The sequence below is a fragment of the Seriola dumerili genome, unplaced genomic scaffold (assembly GCF_002260705.1).
Source record: "Seriola dumerili isolate Sdu_G_001 unplaced genomic scaffold, Sdu_1.0 BDQW01000025.1, whole genome shotgun sequence".
NCBI classification, from domain to species: Eukaryota; Metazoa; Chordata; class Actinopteri; order Carangiformes; family Carangidae; genus Seriola; species Seriola dumerili.
The window spans coordinates 2,764,558-2,786,717 of NW_019174280.1; the positions used below are offsets into that span (position 1 = coordinate 2,764,558).

At 40.1% G+C, this 22,160-nt stretch overlaps 1 protein-coding gene across 1 annotated transcript in view; it reads right to left on the reverse strand.

Moving 5' to 3' along the window:
• Positions 1 to 2,439: 2,439 nt before the first annotated feature.
• Positions 2,440 to 22,160, reverse strand: part of LOC111240312 (arf-GAP with SH3 domain, ANK repeat and PH domain-containing protein 2-like) — a 32,817-nt gene continuing 13,096 nt past the window's right edge. Inside the window, exons 3-28 of the mRNA XM_022770274.1 lie at positions 21,604 to 21,749; positions 21,407 to 21,481; positions 20,096 to 20,145; positions 19,077 to 19,206; positions 18,352 to 18,437; positions 17,916 to 17,991; positions 16,940 to 17,026; positions 16,060 to 16,163; positions 15,828 to 15,897; positions 13,681 to 13,768; positions 13,548 to 13,596; positions 13,297 to 13,463; positions 12,041 to 12,174; positions 11,449 to 11,543; positions 11,167 to 11,356; positions 10,980 to 11,065; positions 9,917 to 10,032; positions 9,185 to 9,252; positions 7,811 to 7,918; positions 7,485 to 7,719; positions 7,252 to 7,350; positions 6,157 to 6,430; positions 5,173 to 5,231; positions 4,988 to 5,052; positions 4,460 to 4,579; positions 2,440 to 3,371 (exon numbers count right to left, since the gene is read on the reverse strand). Of these exons, the coding sequence (XP_022625995.1) occupies positions 3,297 to 3,371; positions 4,460 to 4,579; positions 4,988 to 5,052; positions 5,173 to 5,231; positions 6,157 to 6,430; positions 7,252 to 7,350; positions 7,485 to 7,719; positions 7,811 to 7,918; positions 9,185 to 9,252; positions 9,917 to 10,032; positions 10,980 to 11,065; positions 11,167 to 11,356; positions 11,449 to 11,543; positions 12,041 to 12,174; positions 13,297 to 13,463; positions 13,548 to 13,596; positions 13,681 to 13,768; positions 15,828 to 15,897; positions 16,060 to 16,163; positions 16,940 to 17,026; positions 17,916 to 17,991; positions 18,352 to 18,437; positions 19,077 to 19,206; positions 20,096 to 20,145; positions 21,407 to 21,481; positions 21,604 to 21,749 (2,852 nt within the window). The 3' untranslated portion in view covers positions 2,440 to 3,296. The remainder of the gene's footprint in view (positions 3,372 to 4,459; positions 4,580 to 4,987; positions 5,053 to 5,172; positions 5,232 to 6,156; positions 6,431 to 7,251; positions 7,351 to 7,484; positions 7,720 to 7,810; positions 7,919 to 9,184; positions 9,253 to 9,916; positions 10,033 to 10,979; positions 11,066 to 11,166; positions 11,357 to 11,448; positions 11,544 to 12,040; positions 12,175 to 13,296; positions 13,464 to 13,547; positions 13,597 to 13,680; positions 13,769 to 15,827; positions 15,898 to 16,059; positions 16,164 to 16,939; positions 17,027 to 17,915; positions 17,992 to 18,351; positions 18,438 to 19,076; positions 19,207 to 20,095; positions 20,146 to 21,406; positions 21,482 to 21,603; positions 21,750 to 22,160) is intronic.

The window sequence follows — 22,160 nt, forward strand, 5'->3', positions numbered from 1 at the left end:
AATCAAATTAAAATTAAGTAGATAGTATTATAGATAGATACTTTATCCCATAGGAAAATTCATGTGTCCATTGGCTCATTGTTGATGATAATAATAATAATAATAATAAAAATACACACTTACTAATAAATAAACAATAATAGTTTATAATTAGATTAGTCCACTTCCTGCTGAGGTGTTGTATAGCCTGATGGCAGTGGGAACAAAGGATCTCCTGAACCTCTCTGTTCTGCAGCGCAGTGAGATGAGACGTTTGCTGCAGCTGTAGCTGCTTCTCTGTCCTGCCAAAAATGTTGTGGAGAGGATAGTTGGTATTTTCCAAGATGGCCTTCATCTTACATTGCATGCTTCTCTCAACAACAGTCCTGAGTGAGTCCAGACTCCTGCCAAGCACAGACCCAGCCTTTTTGACCAGCTTGTCCAGTCTCTTTGTGTTCATGTCGGACATGCTGCTGCCCCAGCAGACTGCAGCATAAAAGAGTCCACTGGCCACCACTGACTGATAAAACATGTGCAGCATTTCACTGCAGACGTCAAAGGACCTGAGCCTCCTGAGGAAAAAGGGCTGGCTCTGCCCCTTCCTGTAGATGGCATCTGTGTTCAGGGACCAGTCCAGTTTACTGTCCAGGTGCACACCTTGGTATTTATAAGTGTGCACCACCTCAATGTCCTTCCCTTGAATGTTGCATGGCTGGAGGGTGGGCCTAGACCTCTGAAAGTCCATGACCATCTCCTTGGTCTTGGAGGTGTTCTTGTCACTCCATTCACTGAATGCTCCAGGGTCTTCATGATGTGTGATGTGAGGGTAAGGAGGGATGTCTGTAGTCATTTATCTCAGCCGGTCATCCTACTTTAGGGACTGGAACAAGACATGATGTTTTCCACAGGACCAGGACCCTCACTGTTTGAAGGTTTAAATTAAAGATCCTCTGAAGAGAGTCAGCCAGCTGGGCTGCACAGTCCTTTAAAAGCCTCGGACACACACCAGCCGGGCCTGTTGCCTTTCCAGGACATAGCCTCTTGAGCTCCGCCCTCACCTCCTCCGCTGTAAAGGACAGGAGACTTGACCCCAGTGTGGAGGGAGTTGCAGCTGCAGTGTCAGGTTGTGGAGGAGATGCTGTAGGAGAAGCTGCAGCTGAAGCAGTGGGAGAGAGAACAGGTGAGGCTGTGTCAAACCTGTTGTAGAACAGCTCGAACTCATTGGCCTTGTCCACATCACCTGATGTTGCCTGGCTGTTCTTCTCTTTATAGCCAGTGATGGTCCTCATCCTCTTCCACACCTCTCTGGTGTTGTTGTGCTGCAGCTTCCTCTCTACTTTCCTTTTGTAGTCCTCCTTCACCGCTTTAGTCTCCTCTTCTGCTCATGTTGCTCACACCTGAGCTTCTCCCCGTCTCCATTCCTGAAGGCCTCCTTTTTCTGGTGTTACTGGTGATCCAGGGTTTGTTGTTTGGAAAGCAGTGTACAGTCCTTGCTGGTATTACAGTGTCAATATAGATGTTAAGGTAGTCTGTGGTACATTCAACCATTCTATCAAGGTCAGGGTCCTTGCTGCTAACATTTTCCTGTGACTCCAACAGGACATTCCAATCTGTGCACTCAAAACAGTCTTTTAGAGACTCACTGGCCTCCAGGGTCCAGTTCCTGAATGAGCAGGTGGCTGCAGCCTGTCTCAGTGCACAGGGCTTGTAGGAAGGCTGAAGAAAAAACAGATTATGATCTGATCTGCCAAGTGGTGGTAGAGCTGAAGCAGTGTAGGCCTCTGACATTTGCATACAAAAGATCCAGTGTCTTATTTTCCCTTGTGGGACAGTCAACATACTGAGTGAAGCCAGTCAGGTGAGAGGTGAGAGTGACATGGTTAAAATCCCCCGATATTGCAATGAATGCATCAGGGTGCTGGGTCTGTACTCTCGCAACAGTCTCGTGGATGACATCACACGTGACTGCAGGCTCTGCTCGTGGTTGTATTATTATTATGAGACCGAATGAAATTACAAAATAATAATAATTATATAATAATATCATAAATCTGGAGAAAATGTGGGAAAATGCCAAGATCTCAGGATATGAAACTGTGATTGAGAGTTTGTGAAAACTGTGTGGCACTTTGAGTGGTGACCAAATCTACTGAAAAAAAGAAACTAAATTTTAAAAGAGATTATTCCAGGATTATTATGTGTTGCATTAAAAACAAAACAAAAACGAGACATCATCATGGAGAGGGGAAAAAATAAGAAAGGCAGAGGGGACAAATAAAAGCAAAGGGGATATGCAAGGAAGGACATGAAATAAAAAAAGAGAAGAAATAGAGAGAAAAATGAAAAATAGAGGAAAAAAAGAAAAATAATAGGAAAAATTAAGACTTTACATTATGATAAGTACAAAATTATTTTTTCAAGAGCAACAACAACAAAAAAAAAGACAAAAACACATGAACATTATTTTAAAGGAGAATTTTCATGTTTTTAATGGCACAGTGCTTTTAAAGAACATGACAGTAAAGTAAAATCAAAGTGGACGTTTGTATTTTACCCTCCAGCTAATACAGGGAACTTGCAGCCCTTCAGCAAAACAAGTTAAAACTATAAAAATCATTTTCCAGCCAAAACTGGAATCACAGACATTTGTGATCAAAACAGAAAACACAGATCAGATCAGAGGATTTCTGGGCTGTAACGTCACAGGTTTGATACCAGCAGCACAAGTTGTATCACAGACGTGGCCAAAAGTATGAGGACAGCTCCTTATGTGACAGTGAAACATATGATTGTGACACTATAAGAGCCTCTACTGTCCACATACATTTGGCCATACAGTGTATATCATGTATCATGTTGTTGCAGCTCTTCACTGAAGCTCTGTGATGTTTTCACCAAGATAAATATTTCAATTCATTCCATGTTTTTTCTTTATTTCTGCTGCATCATATTAAACATATTTCCACTGAATTTAACCTGACAGATTTGGGATCTTTTTCGAAAGTTTCAGATCTCCACTAGAATTCAAAAATAAAGTTCTGTGAGTTTGAAAACAACACAGACAAAAACAATATGAGCTCAGTTCTCATGGTTTAAATTTGCAACATCTGAGAGGAAATGAAGGCATCAGGTGGCAGAAAAAGCAGCTTCAGTCTGTTTTAGTTCATTTAGATTTTGGGTCTCGGGTCGAGCTCGAGCTCCCTCATTGATCCAGGAGGAGGCGAAGACTCTGAGTCTTTGTCCTGCTTGTTTCTGCTCAGACTGCGCCGTGCCGTCGAACAACAGGAGGCGGGAATTGTCTCCGTTCACACCTGATGTCACTCTGTGATGAAGTGAACGAAGGTGACAGGAAACATGCCCTGTCTGGTCGGCTCTCCTTCAATGTGACCGAACTGAAACCCAGCAGAGAGTAAAGATTACTGACTTATTTCGACTCTAGAGAAAACCAGGCATGGCCTTCATTTGTAATTTCTCCTTCATTATATTTCAGTAAGACCTCTCTGTGTTTTCTGAAAGCCTTGCAAAGGTCACCTACTGTGGGAGGCTTTTATTGTGACACACTTGCAGGAAGTATTTAGTAGTGAGTGAGAACCTCCACATATTCCCAGTGCTGGAAGAAAGATTCTGATTTACTTTGGTAAAAGCAGTAAATACTACACTGTAAAAATAAATACTAAAATTTACTTTATTAAAAGTAAAAGTACTTGTTATGTCTCAGTGTTATATTATCATATTATTGGACCATTATTACTAATGCATTAACACGTAAGCAACACTTGAATGTTGTAGTTGTTCAGCGAGCAGCTTCTTGACACTGTTACTACATTAACCTGCAACAAAGCATCTACTTTAGAAACTGATCTCATGTTTTGTTCAGTCTTAATTTGAAAAGTAACGTCTCTTGTTAAATAAATGTGGAGCAGTAAAATGTGCAATATTCCCCAAATAAAAATAAATGTGAAACATTAAGCGAAACTGTAAGTACATTTATTCAAGTGCAAATGAATTTAGAACAAATTCAAGGAACTTTTATTTTGAGTGTTTTCTTTTCATGCCACTTTTTGAAATACCTGTCAGGTTTAGTTACTTTACAAATGAAGATTTTTTCATATAAGACGTATGAGGAGCTTTATGTTATAAATTCAACTCCTCAACAGTAAATACAAATACAGCTGAAATGATTAGTTTATGGACACAAAGATAATTATTAAAAAAACTATAACTTTAAGTCATTTTTCATGTTAAAACAAAACATTTCATGGCTCCACTTTCTCACATGTGACGAATTTGCTGCTTTTCTTTTTAATAAATTCTAATTATTATGATTTGTTTTTTAATAATTTTGAGGTTTTCACTGTGGGTTGGACGTTGTAAAAGTGTCACTTTGGACTCTGATTGTGACAGATTTTCTCACCAGTCAATCATATGTGGCCAAACAGGTGTGGGTGCGGTAAAAAAAAAAATCCATGGTCTCACTCACCCACCACTCGCTGTCCTCCTCCCCCTCCACCACGATCACCTCCCCCTCAATGAACGTCAGCTCGTCTGGATTATCAGCTGAACAGTTGTAGATGGCCTTCACTCTCTGAGGCTTCTGCTTCTATACACACACACACGCACACGCACACACATTAAATTTTAAGTAGCACAATCAAGCAATTTTTATATTTTTTAAACAAACTAAACCAAACTACATTCATAAAACAACTTGTTTATACAGTCACATGTTTTGTTCTCCTGATGCTTGAATCAATCAGTCTGTGATTATTTGAATTCAGTGTTTTGTGTCAGAAAGAAAATAACTGCTGGACTCAATTAGTGTTCATTGCATTAATTAGTGTTAATTAAACACCAGACAGAAGGAGATTCAGTAACAAACTAGAGGAACATCAGGTTCACTTTGACGAGCTGACACTGTCTTATATTCATTATCTTCTGCCATTGACTGTATGGTACCCTCAGCGTTGACCTCTGACCTCTGACTGTGCTGCTGAATTTGAGGACTTACAGAGAAGGTGCTTCTGGGTTTGGGTGTTGGAGGAGCCGGACTTTGGGGGGATTTGGACTGAGAACCTGCAGAGAGAAATAAAACCAACACAAGAGATCAGTACCTTCAGGGTTATCAACATCTGTGTGTGTGTGTGTGTGTGTGTGTGTGTGTGTGTGTGTGTGTGTGTGTGTGTGTGTGTGTACCTCGTTTGTCCACAGATACAGTCCTGAGAGGAGGTCTCTGTGGAGGATGTTTCACCAATCTGAAATCAGTAAAAATAAAATCAGCTCATAAAAAACTCCCAATTCTAATATTCAATGAACAGACTGCTACTGATCTAATCTGACCAGTACAGACCAGTATAGACCAGTACAGACCAGTACAGATCAGTACAGATCAGTACAGACCAGTACAGACCAATACAGATCAGTACAGAATAGTGCAGACCAGTACAGACCAGTACAGATCAGTACAGACCAGTACAGACCAGTACAGATCAGTACAGACCAGTACAGACCAGTACAGACCAGTACAGACCAGTACAGAATAGTGCAGACCAGTACAGACCAGTACAGATCAGTACAGACCAATACAAACCAGTACAGATCACTACAATTCAGTATAGTTCAGTACAGACCAGTAAAGACCAGTACAGAACCGTAAAGACCAGTAAAGACCAGTACAGACCAGTAAAGACCAGTACAGATCAGTAAAGATCAGTACAGAACAGTACAGACCAGTACAGACCAATACAGATCAGTACAGAATAGTGCAGACCAGTACAGACCAGTACAGATCAGTACAGACCAGTACAGACCAATACAGATCAGTACAGAATAGTGCAGACCAGTACAGACCAGTACAGATCAGTACAGACCAGTACAGACCAATACAGATCAGTACAGAATAGTGCAGACCAGTACAGACCAGTACAGATCAGTACAGACCAGTACAGACCAATACAGATCAGTACAGAATAGTGCAGACCAGTAAAGACCAGTTCAGACCAGTAAAGACCAGTACAGACCAGTAAAGTCCAGTACAGACCAGTAAAGACCAGTACAGACCAGTACAGACCAGTAAAGTCCACTACAGAACAGTACACACCAGTACACACCAGTAGAGACAAGTACAGACCAGTAAAATTCAGTATAGTTCATTGCAGACCAGGATAGTCCAGTACGTACCCGGTGGCTGATTTAGGAGACCTGGGTCCTGATGGTCCTGCTGGTCTGCTGGTCTTGTGAACGGGGACTGGTGGGGGAAGAGGTGGAGCTTTGTAGTGGGGTGGTGGTGGGATGGAGGGTGGTGGTGGGACTGGTGGAGCTGGGGGGACAGAGGAGAGTCCTGGTGCTGTTGCAGTAGGCAGAGGAGGGAGGGGGGTGTTCCTGGCCGACACGGTCTTGGTCTCCAACATACTGGGCTTCTTGTTCACTGGAGGAGGAGCTGCTGGTGGGGGCACTGGGAGAGGAGGAGAGGTCTGAGTCAGACTTCATGTCATTCGTCAAGTTTTGTTCAAATTCAGCTCAAATTTTTTACTGAATTTCCAGTAAATCTTCAAAATCGTGTTTCCGTCGTGTTGAATGAAAACCAGGAGCTGGCTCATCCTGGTTGGACAGGTGGAGCTCAGGTGGACGTTTGGTTTCAGAAATTTTGCCACAAAAAAAAAAAATCAGTAAAAAAAATAAAATAAATAAAAAAATAAAAATAAATAAATAAATAAATAAAGTATGTGAATGATGAATGACATTTTTCAACACTTATACATCTATATCAGTCTAGACAGTAACACATTAGAATGGAATTTGTCACATCATTTAAATTAAAGGTTGTGAGAAAAAAGAAATGCTGTATAATCACTGTTGTATTAATACAGTGACCTTTTTGTCCTTTATTTTCATATCTAATATATAATATTTGAGTCATGTCAAGTTTAGCATAATTCAGGAGAATATTGGCAGTAAAAACGGTTTGTTTTTAACCAAAAAATGTGTTTTTGCTGTATTTTATCAGCCCTGAGTGCTGTCTGCAGGCTTCCTCTCAGGCTGCAGGTACACATACAGGGCTGTATCCTGTATGTGTGAAAGTGTGTGTAAAATTTGAATATCATTCACAAAAATGACAACAAGAGATGCAAAACAAAAACAAAGAGACATAAAACAACTACAAAGAGACTAATTGATAAAAGGCACTAAACGACTATAAAGTCACAAAATACACAGTGCACATTATAGCGTTTATTTTGTTTAGACAGTGTAGAGCTGACAGGAAGTGACACTCACCATACATGGAGGAGTTCCTCTCAGGGGCCTGAGGGTTTGGGGGGTCAGAGGACGACCGCTGTCTTCCTACGGTTTCTATGGCAGCAGGTTTACTGTGACCTGAACCAGCAGGGACACAAAACCACACGTCTCAGCGTTAATGTCATTTCTATTCCAGGTGCAAAGACAAGAATAGTTCAGCAGGGAGTCAGATCCCAGATACAAAACAAACCAACTCCCCCACATCCTCTGACCTCTGTGGGGTGCTCTGGGCGGCAGCGGGGGTGTCGGTCCCGGTGGCGGCAGGTTGAGGTCCAGCATGGTGCCGTACGTCTCGTTACTGATTATGGTGCTGGGGACCTGAGGCCTCTGCTTGTCCCGTACTAGACAGGCGGCGTCCCGGGCCAGCGCCGCCAGGTTGGGCTGCATGGGGCCGCTGCCCGGCAGGAAGCAGCTGACCGGGCGCTCCTCACGACGGTTGGGGATGGGCTGCAGGGGGGATGCACAGAAACCAAGAGGCTGTTACACATCCTGAACTTCTCTACATGTCGTTTTACTTCATCAGATAAAACCAGCTCGCCTTGTCCTCCATCTCGTCCTCGCTCTCGTCCAGGTCCTCATTCTGGAGACGCCACTCGTACTCGACGTGAACGTGGACGTTAAACTTTCCGGTCTGAGCCTGAGTCAGCTGAAACACACACAGCAAGGTTTTTGATACGATGAAACAACCACTCAGACCTTATTTGTAAAGCACCTCACGTACAGGTTAATTCACAGGTGATACAACAATACATACAAATATAAAGAACACAACAGCTGGAGCACAGTCTGGACTGAGACTGTCTTGTGTTCAGGGACAACCTTTCTTAGAGGGACACAGTTGCCAAGAAGGAGAATAAGGCTGAATGACTGAGCTCAAGTCAAGTTCAAGTGCTGTTTCAGAATTTATCTGAAACAGCACTAGAGAATTTGACTGAGTAGCCAGAGGAGGTCAGTGAGTAGTGGACTGACATGTACACCATTCATTTTGCGTGTTGGAATAAATAACTTACTGCCTAACATCTTTTTTAAAAAAAAAGTTTTTAGGGCTGACTTGCAGCGAAGTATCGCGGGTCGGACTCAAACCCATTGCCGCTGCAGGTAGGACCACGCTCCACCAGGTGAGCCACCGAGGCGTCCCAAATATTTTCTAAATCCCGCTACAGAATTTCATATTCATTTTTAGGTACACAGTTTTGTATTGCAGACCTTTCAGCCCTCATCACTATACACAATGACTTTTCTCACTAAAAATGATCTAATCACCTGTGGACCCGCAGACTGCACTTTTATGCCAAACTCCTAGGTTAGCGCCCCGTAGCGCTTCGGCATGACCACACCTTAAGATTAAATTTGTGTCTGTTAACAATACAACAACAGTGTGGAACAACCATGGCAACACCATGATCAGTTATTGGCTTATTGGCTTTGTTTTTTTTTTCTACCTGTCTGAAACACACTATCTGTAAAATAAATACCCGCAAAAAATTTACAGTAAATATAAGAAAATATAAGATCTTATTTTCCTTTATTTTAATTTCAAACTTTTTAAGACTTTTTAATGACCCGCAGGAACCCTGGTTTCACTATACGTGACCTTTGACCTTTGAAGACCAGATTCTAATCATTTCATTCTGAGTCCAAGTTAATGTTTGTGCCAAATTTGAAGAAATTCCCTCGAGATGTTCCTCAGATACTGTGTTCACGAGACGGAAAACCTGAAAACATAACAACTCATTTAACCATTTCATTTTTATATCCTTTAATTTCTTGTTACTTATCTAGGTCGTTAGGTCGGCTGACATGCGTTGTGTTTGTGTGGATATAAGGATGTATAAGTTCCTAGTTTAGTTTGTTTTCTGTTGATTATTTTATATGAAGATTATAACTCCTCCAGCCGCAGCTGTCTTCTCACCAGTTCTTCACACTGAGTGTGTCGGAGGCGTTTGGCGATGTCCAGTGGCGTCTCTCCGGCTTCGTTTGCTGCGAAGAAAAATGAATGAAACAAATAATTTCAGAGAAAATTGAGACAATTAGAAAACTAGCAGCCAATTGCTAGCTGTAATTACACATGAGAAAACTGAACTGTTTAATAGATCACTTTACTATTGTTACATCTTCACCATCTATTAATACAAAAAGGACAAAAAAAGTTGGTGGTGACTGAATGTTAACATAGTGATGTTCAGGATTTAATATTTAGGATGTCAGTATGCAAATCCTATGTTAACATAATGTACAGTTAACATGTTAATATAAGTGTTGACGCATCCATGGCACTGAATAAGAATCTGAAGCTGCACCAGCATCTAAGACTCATCCACTTGGGACCATGACTAATAATTAAGCGCTACTGTGGCAAAAAAAAAAAGATTTTATCAATACCGCTGCACTCACTTCATATTGTTCAGACAGAATTAAGATAATGTTGCAAGATACTGTGAATTTCTGACAGATGCAGTATCTCCCAGTTGGAGAAAAGAACAACGCACCAATAAGAAAATAGCTTGAGATGACTGTGACATTAAAAAAAAAAAAAAAAAACATTAATAAACTTGATTTAGCTAAAGCTACTTTAAAAGCTACATATACACTGTGTGTGACATGCAGTTTTTCTTAATGCGTGTGCAGCTGTTTGTGTTCTTACTGATGGAGACGGAAGCTTTTCCTCTCAGCAGCAGTTTGAGACACTCGCTGTTGTCGGTCAGGCAGCAGTAATGCAGCGCAGTGCTTCCCTTGGCCGTCTGCTTGTCCAGGTTAGCGCTGACACACACAAAGGTTGGTTTAACACAGGACTGGGTGCGACTGGGTCTGAAGCTATCTGACCATTTGACATTCTCATTACAGCTGCTACAGTTACTGTTGTCCATGCTGCCTGTGAACCGACCCCTTTCTAATGCGAGTCCAATGTAAGTAATGTGGGACAAAATCTGCAGTCCTCGTTATATGTGCAAATAAAATAAAATGCAACTTAACGCAACTAATGCAACTAAACCAAAGAGGGTGTTTTAGTGCAGCAGATGAGCTTGCACTGTATATGGGAGGTGTTGTGCATTTTATGGCTAAAGCATGAAACTTTCTCCAGTGATTCTATAAACCATGGAGTTTATTTTCAGACGTGGAGGCATTTCAGATGTGACCTCTGGGACAGGGCAGAGCCACCTGGAGTAATGAGTGTGGTCCAGACCAAGCTAGCATGTTAGCTTCTGATTAGAGTGTTCGCTAATGTGCTAGCCAGTCATGTGATTCTATAAAACACACAGCAGAAGCCGTCAGTGTGTTTTTAACAAGCTATAACTACCTTAACACCTGGAAATGGGGTCTGCAGTTCCCCTGCAAAATTGTCACTCTAAGCAAGATTATGTTACATGACCATAGCAGCAAATAAACATATTTATTAGGACAAAGACAAAGCGTTTGTCTGATTGCATGTGTTTACTGAAGTTGCAGTGTGTTGAGCTCTCAGGGCCACCGCAAGTGTGGCTGGGAGGAACAATTACAAGGACCACTGTACATGTGATGCATGTGAGTATTGTTTTAAAGCTGACTTGAAAAAATGTGAACCTGTCCTTTAAAGCAAACTAAACCAGGAAACACTGAATAAAACTTGTGATTTCATGCAGCAGCTTTTATAGACGTCTATAAGAGATTTCTCGACACTCAGGGCGCTGACAGCCTCTCACCTGACGGCGATGACACGCAGCAGTTACCTGTTCTGAGCGAGGAAGTCGACGATATGGAGCGAGTTTCTGTCGACCATTCGGACCGCCAGGTGGAGCACCGTCTCTCCCAGTTCCTGACAGGAACAAACAGACCTTCAGTAAAACCTCCGCTCACGCACATGGAGTGACTCCACTGGGTTGACCGTTAGATAACTATAGATCATTGTGATCGTACGTGTTCATTGGGCTGTGACATGGCCTCCATCAGGTCCACACCCTCAGCGTAGACCTGGATCAGAGACAGGATGTCTCTGTTCCTGACGGCCTCGTATAAAACCTGCAGTCTGGACGCAGCGTCGGCACAAAGCCGCTGAGTGAAGCGCTTCTCTGTGTACTTGGCTGTGATGTAGTCCTTCCTCATCTGCCTGGAAACCAATGAAGAGAGACAGAGTTAGTACATCACGACTGAATCGGTTTTTGGACTTCCTTCCTTTGAGCCTGAGTGAGCGTCACTCACATGTCACTGCTCGGATCAGGTTTGGTTACGCCCTGCACCGATAGGTCTGCCTCCATGATCTCGTTGAAGCTCGCATTTCCCACGTTCTTCGCCAACTAAAACACAACAAAAACACAACGTCAGGTGGATTCATCTGTGCTGCTGCTTCCTGCTTTTTCTGCTTGTTCCATACAGAGTGAATATACATACAACATATTTCTAATCTACATCTGAACTTTCTTTATATGCTATATGATTTAAGGATTAAAACATAAAAGGGAAAGAAAGAATGAATGATGTGATGATAATAAGTCAGCGTATTGCAAGAAAAAGCTTCAAGAACAAATTATTGAATAAAATTTCTATTTTTATTCTTCAGATATTATTATTTTTCAAAATATTGGGACGTTTTTCTTTTAAATTGTCGACTTAAATCTCAAAATTATGACTTTTTACTGACAGAGGCCCTAAAAATTTCCAAGCAAAATCAAAAAATACAAAACAAAAACAAACAAAACCAGAGACGGAAACCTGTGATGTGCTCTACATCACTCTGCTCTGCCTCCACGCTCTGATTTCCATCACTCCTGTGGGGACAGTGAAGTGGACTCACCAGCAGCTCAGAGGTTCCCAGGACGTCCAGATCCAGACTCTGGATCCTGGAGTAGTGGACCCCCATCTCCCTGTGGATCCCTGAGCATTCGATGCAGATCAGCACCCCGAGGTTGGTGGACAGCCAGGTGGGGGCTGAGGAGATGAGGTGGGGGTGGGGGTGGGGGGGTAAACAGCAAACTCTTAACACTCTTTTAAGTACAAACATATTCTCCCTATAGTTCTCCATTATAAAATCTCCACTGATAAACATCTACAGCAGAATGGATCGTACTGAGGACGTGGTTTCAAGTGTTTCTCTATAACGTTAAATGTGAGAAGACTGAGAAACAGGAACATCAGCTGCCATAAGCTACAAAGACTCTCAAAACCACCACAGAATAGAGGTGGGGGGGGGCTGCTCTGTGAGGGCCTCATCTCTCAATACAAGAGGCTGATAGAGTAAACAGGTTTTCACTGGCTGGCTGACTGACTGACTGGCTGCTGAAACTCAGGACCTGACTCTACAGTATTGTCCTCCTACAGAAACTGGTCTGACCGACAGCTGAGGAATGTACTGTCTGTTCAGTGAAGGTAACACCAGGTGAAGCCCCTTTGAGTCCAGGGAGGTTTCTGAGTCAGTTAATGAGCTCTGCTTTAGGTGCAGCTGATGATACATTATTATCACATTTACAAATGTGTGTAACAGTATCATGTACTATTATCCTGTTATTATCCTTTTCTTAAATACTGTTTTCTTATTATGCTTTTTACTTCTATTTTACTTGCCTTGTCTTGTCTTTACCAGTAGTAATGTAGAAGTGTAGCAGCAGGATTCAGAGTAGAACTTAGTATTACTAGTGTAGCAGTACTTGTAGCAGTGGTAGAGCTTTAGGTGAAGTAGCAGCAGGAGCACGAACAGTATGAACTGCAGATGTGCAAATAAGAGCAGTAGTAGCAGTCGTATTAGTAGCAGTAGTAAGTATCAGTATTAGTAGTATTAGTAGTAGCAGTAGTACAGACTGGGCGTTTCACAGTTGCTGCAGTAGTAGTAGTATTAGTAGTAGTATTAGTAGTATTATAAGTAGTAGTAGGACTGACTGGGTGCTCCATAGTTGCAGCAGTAGTATTAGTAGTATTAGTAGTAATATTAGTAGTATTAGTAGTATTAGTAATACTGACCGGGCGCTCCACAGTCGCAGCAGTAGTAGTAGTATTAGTAGCATTAATAGTATTAGTAGTATTAGTAGTAGTATTAGTAGTATTAGCAGTACTGACCGGGCGCTCCACAGTCGCAGCAGCCGTCGTTGCCGCTCATCCTCTTCACCTCTCCTACGATGGCCTTGGTCAGCTCCTGGACGATGTTGTTCTCCCCCTCGTCCTGGTCTCCTTTGAAGGCCTTGTTGAGCGCTTCCTCCTTACTGTTCTGCAGCACTGACACCCAGCTGGACAAACACCAAAACCTCACATCAGACACTGACACTGAGCCCAGAGCCCTGGAGCTGCTGGTCCAACTTTCTACTACTTACACCTGACACTCTGCCTCGTCCTCGGCCTGGAAGTGATAGGTTCTGTCATCTGAGGGAAACAGACAAAAATCAGACACAAAGACCGAGGCTGTGGAAACAACATGATACTCTGAGATGTGTCTCTGCAGCGTACGTGAGAACAGATCGAAGCTCTTCTTCTCGTCTGGATTCCTCTTCACCTGGCAGGTGAGCAGGTTGAGTTTGGCTGGAGGTCTGTTAGCCTGCAAGACAAGGAGCAGGGAGACAGGTGAGACAACAGCAGGAGAGGACAGCAGTGTGGCCACAGACAGGCAGAGACAGAAACATGCTGTTCAGTCAAACAGAGGGAGACACTGAATGTTTCTGAAAGATAAAGCCAGGGAGGACATGTTGTGTTTTCACATAACACACTACACCTCACAGGTTTGAAAATTTGGGATTAAGATTCATTTTTCTCCAAGAAGAAATCTCTCAAGAACACTAAACTTTTATCTTTTTTTGTGTATTAGATGAGACCTGGGCACCTTCAAGGCCCTGAAACAGCTTTAACTATGAGTGATACGTTAGCAACAGTACTGGTTATCTCAACTTTCAACTTTATTTATTTGTATAGCTTTTCATACAGAGCTTGCACCTCAAGGTGCTGTACAGAAATAAGCCAATAAAACAACACAGATAAATAAATACTGGGGAGTAGGTTAAATCAAGGCCAGTTTGTTAATCTAGGTTAAGTGTCCCCAGTGTTTTTATGGGATCAGTAACAAAAAAAATAAAAAAAGAGGTGATGTTGGGTTTTAGCAGCTGTTGGCGTCAAAAGGGAGCAGGAAGAGGACTGGGATCAGGACACTTCCTGGAAATTTGACCATTACAATATTATAATATAGCTTGTGTACGAGTGAGATGTTTTCCTGAGTCAGACTGAAATCAATCCTGCATTAATGGTATCCTGTGATGCTGACCTCTAGTACTGCTATGTGAAGGTGACACGATACTGCCAAAAGGTGTCACACTATTCCACTGATCTACAGGAGGAGGTAAAGCTGCAAGAAACGCAGCAATGTACCAGCAGATGAAGTGAAGTGAAGAAGACTGTTAACAAGTCAGCGTGGACACAAACAATGCAGGTTTCAAACTTTGTGAGGAAGAAAATTCTGCACATTCACATACGTTAAACCTCAAGGACACACACACTGAGCTTTGATGGTGTAGGTAAACATAACAAGAAAACAGGTTTGTAACGACACAAGGAGCTGTGTTGTTTCAGGTACCAATGATACCATGAAATCCAGTTTGAGTAACATATTCATGATTTTAAAGGTTAATCAGGCGTCAAACGCAGCACACTGAGGTTTTTGATACTAAATACATAATACAGTAGAAATTTTATTTACTGGATGACTCTGTGTTTTTTTGTGTGTTGGCTTCCTGCTATCGTCAACCAACTAAATTAGGTCTGAACTCAGCCTTAGACAAAAGATCAGAGAATAATCAAAGTCTTTACAAACCATCCTCTGGGGACCACGAATGTCTAAATGTCAGAGTAATGTGCGGATCAGGTCTCAAGATATTTTGCGAGATGAAAGATCATAGAGTTGTTAAAATCTAAAAGGTTCGTCCTCTGAGGAGCGGGAATAAGATCTGGACTTTTCATGACGATATTTCTTGAAATAAAGTTTAAATTTTATCTTGGAGATGGTGCCACAGAAAATAAAAATCACCGGATCACCAGAGTAATAAAAGGTTCATCTTCTGAGGACCGGGACTGTCCACAACAAATATCTTTAAATTGTGGCCAGTAGTTGTTGAAATATTCCACTATGGACCAAAGGACATCACCATAAAGAAACTACACTATCTTGTACACTTGGACACAGCTGCTTATGCAATTAGAAAATACATATTAATGTATTTGTTGCATCTATCAGAAAGATGCTGAAACTGAAGCAGAGATGAGAAGACAAGAAGACTCCCTCCCCCAATTAAAAACCAAAGCTTGTGCTCTTCCCACTCTTCTCTCTGTCATCCTTTTCCTTATGCTCTTCCTCCTTCTCCTCTTTCTCTTCCTCTGCTGCTTGCTCTGTCCTGATTGGCCGTTTGACTCTTCGTGTAAAAACTTCAAAATAAAAGACAGAAGGAACAAAAAGAACAAAAAAATATAAGAAGCTAAATAAAAAGATGTTGTCTATCCCCAGCTGATGTAGATTTAAGTCCATAAGGAGACTTCTGATTGGACATGCAGGCAGGAGGGCGGGAGCTTGTCATGCAGGAGGACCAATAGGAGAAGAGGATATGGTGTCTTACCGTGCCGTGGCAGATGGTGAGGAAACCGTTCCTCACTGAGCACTTCCTCTTCTGCCACACCTTCCTCAGTCTGAGGAGGAGAGTTTACAGAATGTCGTTAAGAACATACAGTGCTGCATGAGTCAATCATTCAGAAATTTAACCCCACAGAAGAAGGGTTATCAGCTATGCTGGTGTGAGCTCTATATAAAGTTATTTTCCTGAGGGATTCTGGGATATTGAGTTCACTCACCCCTCACTTCTCTTGTAGAGGACTCCGGAGCGTTCGGTGCCGTGGGCCTTGTTTCCCTGCAGCTGATGGAGGCTGTAACCTGCGTTCTGCTTCGCCTGAGAGTCCTGTGAAGACCACGCCACATTAACCTTCTAATCTGAAGTCCTGATAGCGCCCCCTGGAGGCTGCACAACATGTGATGCTAGAGAAAAGCTTGTACAGTCATAAAAATCTGAGAGGTTCATCCTCTGAGGAGCAGGAATGAGATCAGGATGATTCATGGAAATCAGCAGCAGCAGCAGATTTTGTTCTGTCTTGTGGAGAAGCTAAATTTGTACGGAATAAAGTATGGAGCGTAACAAAATCTCAAAACATCATCCTCTGAGGACCATGAATATTAGCAATTGACTTTCAAAGTCAGTAGGTTTCAAGATGTTTTTCTTAAGAAGCTGGGGAGGGGCCAACATGGCACGCAGTAGGCCCTTAGAAAAAACTCCTAAAATTAAAAACTGTCGGTGATTCTTTCTCCCATCAGTCAGGTTTAGTTGTTGAAGCCAAACGGAAATTTAAATTCATATTTTACAAAAAAACAAACAAAAAAACGTGTTTGTTTTGTGTACTTAGAGTATGTGTTCAAATTTGTAATCAGCATAAAGAAGAAAAGTATATTTTATTTATTAAATACTACAATATCCATAAGCCTCAGCTGCTCTTGCTATGGAGAAGAAGCTAATCAAAAATTAAAAATGCTTCATCGTTGAATTTGTGCATAAAAGATGATGGTGTAGTTACTGAAATCATCATCAATCATCAACCAAAACTGTTAGAAACAGAAGTTTAAGATCAATGATTGGATATTTCTTGGTGAAATGCAACCTGGGAGTTGTAGTTGCTTTCCCACCTCCTTCTGCTCCGACTGCAGTGAAGCCTTGAGGACGTCTCGGAGCTGAGCCAGCTGTTTCCTCTCTCCATCCTGAGTCTGTTTAATCTGAAGGACACAGAAGGAGGCATGAAAATCAGAGGCGGGAGAAATATTCAAATTCATTTACTTAAGTAAAAGTAGCAAAACCACACTGTAAAAAAATCCATTACAAGTAAAAATAGCATTAAAATTTTTTTAAAAATGAAAATGTAAATGAAAAGTATTAGAGACCAAATGCTCTTAAAAGTATCTGATTATAGATAGAAAGATACTTTATTGTCATTGCATATCAGGACACAACGTAGTCATGCAGAAATCCCTATCAGTTTTATATTATGATATAATTGGATCATTATTATTGATCTACCAATATGTAAACAGGACTGATGTGGTGGGGATAATTGAACTAATATAATAAAATAATATATAATAATAATATAGTGTCAGATAGTTGCATCTGTGATAATAATTATTTGATGTGAGCTGATTTCATATTTTATGTCATATCTTAATTTGAAAAGTAATTATCACTAATATAATTACTAATATAAATATAACTGTGGCGGAGTAAAGAGTACAATATTTTCCTCAGAGATGTGGTGCAGTAGAAATATACAGTATCATAAAATAGGAACACAAGTAAAATAGAAGTACCTCAAATTTATAGTCAAGTACAATAAGTACTTCAGTAAATGTTTCCACCACTGATGGAAATATATATATTTATATATTTATATATTATTTTTATATTACAGGCGACAAATGTCTAAAGCTCACTGTCGTATTTTAAATTTTTTCTTCCTTCATGGCAGCCAACAATTAATTACATTTAATTACATCTTATACAATTAAATAGAAAAGAGGGGTGAAATGACCCTTTAATTGCTCAGTATAATCTCTGTTCTCACTGCACTACACTAAAAACCCCTGCAGTCGTCTCAAGCTGCGTTCTCACCGCGGTCAGGTCTGTGGCCAGTTTCTCTACTTGGGGTTTCAGATTCTCCACAGCTTTCAGTCCATCCTGGAAAAAACTGAACAAGACGTGAGAAAACAGTTAATGGGAAATCTGGAGTCCAAAATAAATGTACACATATTCAAAATAAAACTGCACAAACTGACCAACAATATACAGCAATAATACAGAAAAAAGACCAAAGAAATAAAAAGCACAAATCTCTAAATGTTTAATAAATTAATTCCACAATAAAAACTATAATATGGAGTGAACTGATTACATGTGTATAGTTTGAATTCCCTTGCATATTTTGCTCATTTTATTATTATTTCTTTGTCTCTAAATGAAATGATAAATGATCTCTGTTTGTTTCTGTAGAGATACTGAATCATGACAAACGACCTGTGGTGGCTCTGAACGTGTTTCTGTGACTTACTTGCACTGAGCGTGGAAATACTTGATGAGGTTCTGGAGGAAGTCGACCCCTTTCTTCACCTTGATCTCGTTCACTTTGAGGAGATACTGCAGAGCGAAACCAGACACGAGAAAAAGTCACAATTTCCTGTCTGTCCAGTTTTATTGAATAAATAAATTAAACATTATGATATAAATATTCATGATAATAATAATTAAAAAAAAAAAAAAGACGAAGCAACAAAGGAACTGTGAAATAATCCAGATTCCTTACAACAATAAAATAGTTTGTCAGGTCATTTTTATTTAATTACAGCAATTTTGAATTAATTAAGACAAATCAAATAACTGACAATGCTTCTTTTTGAATGACACAGAAACACTTTGTGTAAGAAAATAAAACACTGGAAACAATTGTGAAATAAAAACAGACTTTGGAGAACTCTGGGTCTCAAAAGTTTTTTGTCCAAAAGTGTCTGAAGACACCAAATATGTCAGGCTGAATTCCGGGAAAATGTGCCATAATTTTTTTTACCGGTACAGCCATAAAACACCAGAGCAGGGATTATAACTGTTCCTAAACCAAACAGTATATGTGTTGTTTTTTTCTCTCTTTTAACGAAGCAGAAACGAAAGACAGAAGGAGACACATAAGATGTAGAAAATGAATTGCTCTAAAATTTGATTAATAAAAACAATAAAGAAATAACAAGGATCAGGTGACCTCTGACCTCTGTCTGACCTCACCTCGCACATCTGCAGCTGGAAGATTCGCCTCTCCTTCTCCATGTCCTCTGCGATTTCGCCTCCATGGAACTCGGTCCGAATCATCCCGTGCTGCTTGGCGTGCTCCCTCTTCTCCTTCTCAATCTTTGCTCTGCAGAGGTCAAAGGTCACATTGAAAAAATTTTGTAATGTTCCTCAATTTTGCTGATAATTCTTCGACAACGTGACGTGTCTCGTGGACACATGCCTTGATGGAACTTCTTAAAATTTGGCACAGACATTCACTAGGACTCAAGGATGAACTGATTAGATTTTGGGGGTCAAAGGTCAAGGTGGTAAATATTTTATATGACTCTAGATAAACAGGGATGTAACCTGAAACTAGAGTGGCGGAGGCAGACAAACACAAGCAAAAGTTGTAGTTTTTACTGGAATTGGTTAGGATGAATTTTATGAAAAAATCTAATGGTTTTATAATTTATTGATTTTAATTTCCTGTCTACTGTACAGCACTTTGCAACTTTGAAAAAAATTGAAAAGTAAAAATAAAATAAATAAATAAATAATACATTAGCTAACTAATTGTACAATATAGAAAATAAATAATAAATAATGAAAACTGTCATGGATGCCATGATTTTATTTCATCCATTATCTTGGGACAGTTTTCTCATGATAATAGGATAATCATCTTAAGAAAAGAATTATTTGTTTTGTTATGAAAACAAGATATTTATTGTCTTCAGGAAATAACAAGATAATTATTATCTTGTTATCACAAGAAAACAAAATGATCAACTCATAATTTTGAGAAAACTAATGAATAAAAATATTGTAACCACATCCAATCTCGGTCACTTATTGACAACAGGAGATTTTTTTGTAATTTATCAATAAAGTAGAAACTTGAAAGCTAACTACAGGCTGTTCCTTCAGGGCAGATTACAGTTATGAAGACAACTTGTCTAAGTAAGAAGAAAGTGTGAGAAAGAAAGTGTGTGTGAGGCAGAAAACTGATAACGCGGTTTTGTTTTTCTTACAGTTTGGTCTCATAGTCCTTCCAGGCTTTGTCGAACGGCTTCTTCAGATCCTGAAGGAGGCAGAGGCGTCACATAATTAGTCTGAGCTCCGACCAATCACATCACAGCTCTGATTCATAACGACAAACAGAGAGAGAGACTTTGACCTGTGAGTCGCTCAGGAAATATTTCCACATGATAAAGAGAGTATGAAGTTTTTTTTAACAGGAGGGAGCTGCATCCTTTACAGCTGAGGATACATATGTTTTATTCTACTGTTTTCTTTTTATTTGATACTGAATCTGAAGGACATAAAGTCTACAAATAAACTTCTGTAGTTGGTTATAAAGATGATTTATGTCTCAAAAGAAGCTGAGAAAGAGAAAAAATATACAAAAATTCAAAGCACAGGTCAAATTTTCAACTATATTAAACTTCAATTTTCACATTTTTATTATAGAACAAACAAATATTTGTGTCAGTGACATATTGTTACAATTTAAAATGTTTCTTTCTTTATAAGGTTTTAGTTTTGAACTTGTTGGGTGTTGTAAGCAGACTATATGTTTAATTCTCAGTATTCAACATTATATTCAAGATATTTTTCATTTGCAGCAGCTTCATCCCGGAATTAATATTTTTAGTTGAAATATTTAAAGTATTTGAAGAATATACAGTCCGACAGGCTCTGAAAACTGACCACAAGGAGACTAAAAAAAAGAACCCTTGTCCTTTATGAGTCAGTGAGTCTGAACAACCGTCTCCTGACAAATAGCCAAGCGTTATAACGAACGATACTGTCAACAGCAGGAGACATTCAGGACCTTAGGAGAACAAACCGATACTCCAAGCCCTTCATTCCGTCTGCTATCAGGCTACTAAATGCAGACAGTTCTCATTTTAAATGATATATTTAAATCTAAATTTTTAAATTCAGTCATTTATATTTATATAGAAACTGTAACATAATGTGTTATTTCCATCCATTTTACTTGTTTTATTCTTATTCATTTTACTTATTGCTGCTTGTTGTTCCTTGTATTGACCCGAGTATGTTGATCTGCTGCCTCTGACATATTTAACTACTCTGCCTGTGAGTTTTTAAGTTGTGTGTATAACCTGCAGAGGGATTGCCTTCTTGGGATAAATAAAGTTGTCTGAATCTGAATCTGAATCTGAAGACCTTTGTAAGTGAAATTTAAAACCTTCGAAGGTCAAATGAACTCCAGACTTTTCCAGACCTGCAGAAAGTCCACCATGACTGATGAGTCTATCTGAGACTGCGTGGCTGTTTGAAGCTTTCAGACCGACAGAGGAAACTGAAACACAAACCCCTTTGACTCCTTTCAGGTCTCCCTTCAGCAGACTGTCCAGAGGGAAGGTGATGATGTTGTTCATGTTCTGCAACTGCAAACAGAGAAGTTGTGTTAAAGCTGAAAACCAACACACAGACTGCGGGTCATTGAATCCAGAGATGCAGCACTGACTGATGACAGTTTACATTTAAAGCTCGAAAACCAGCTCCTCACCAGGTTTTTGAAGAGCGCCGTCAGCTCTTTGGTGAAGATGGCAAACTTGAGGAAGGCGGAGCCAACCGCAGCGTCTTCTCTGGAGACGCAGTTGTCCCCGAACTTCTCCATGGCCTGGATGTATTGCTCCTCATTGTCCACATGAGCTGAAACACACAGGAAACAGGTGATACTGTGGATGTGGTGGAGCTTTAGTAGATTTAGTCTACAACCTCATTTTGCTTTTTCTGTCCGAAGTTAGATTCCTTCAGTTGAATGGAGGGACGTCACAGGAAAGGTAATAAAGCATGTTCTAATTTCATTTCTTAATAGACATTAAAAATAGGAATTGTAAAAAGAATTCATAAATGAACGATTAATCCATCAATACTTCAATTCAACTTCTAAATACTTCAGATTTAAAAATGGATTTACAAAAATGGCATAAACCACTGATTAAATAAACCATTTAGAAATACATTTAATAATTCATGAATAAATAAACTGAACAACGAATCCAGGAATTTTCGAATTTCCAATTTTTAAAATTGCTTTTTAAAAATTTTTCAAATTCTATA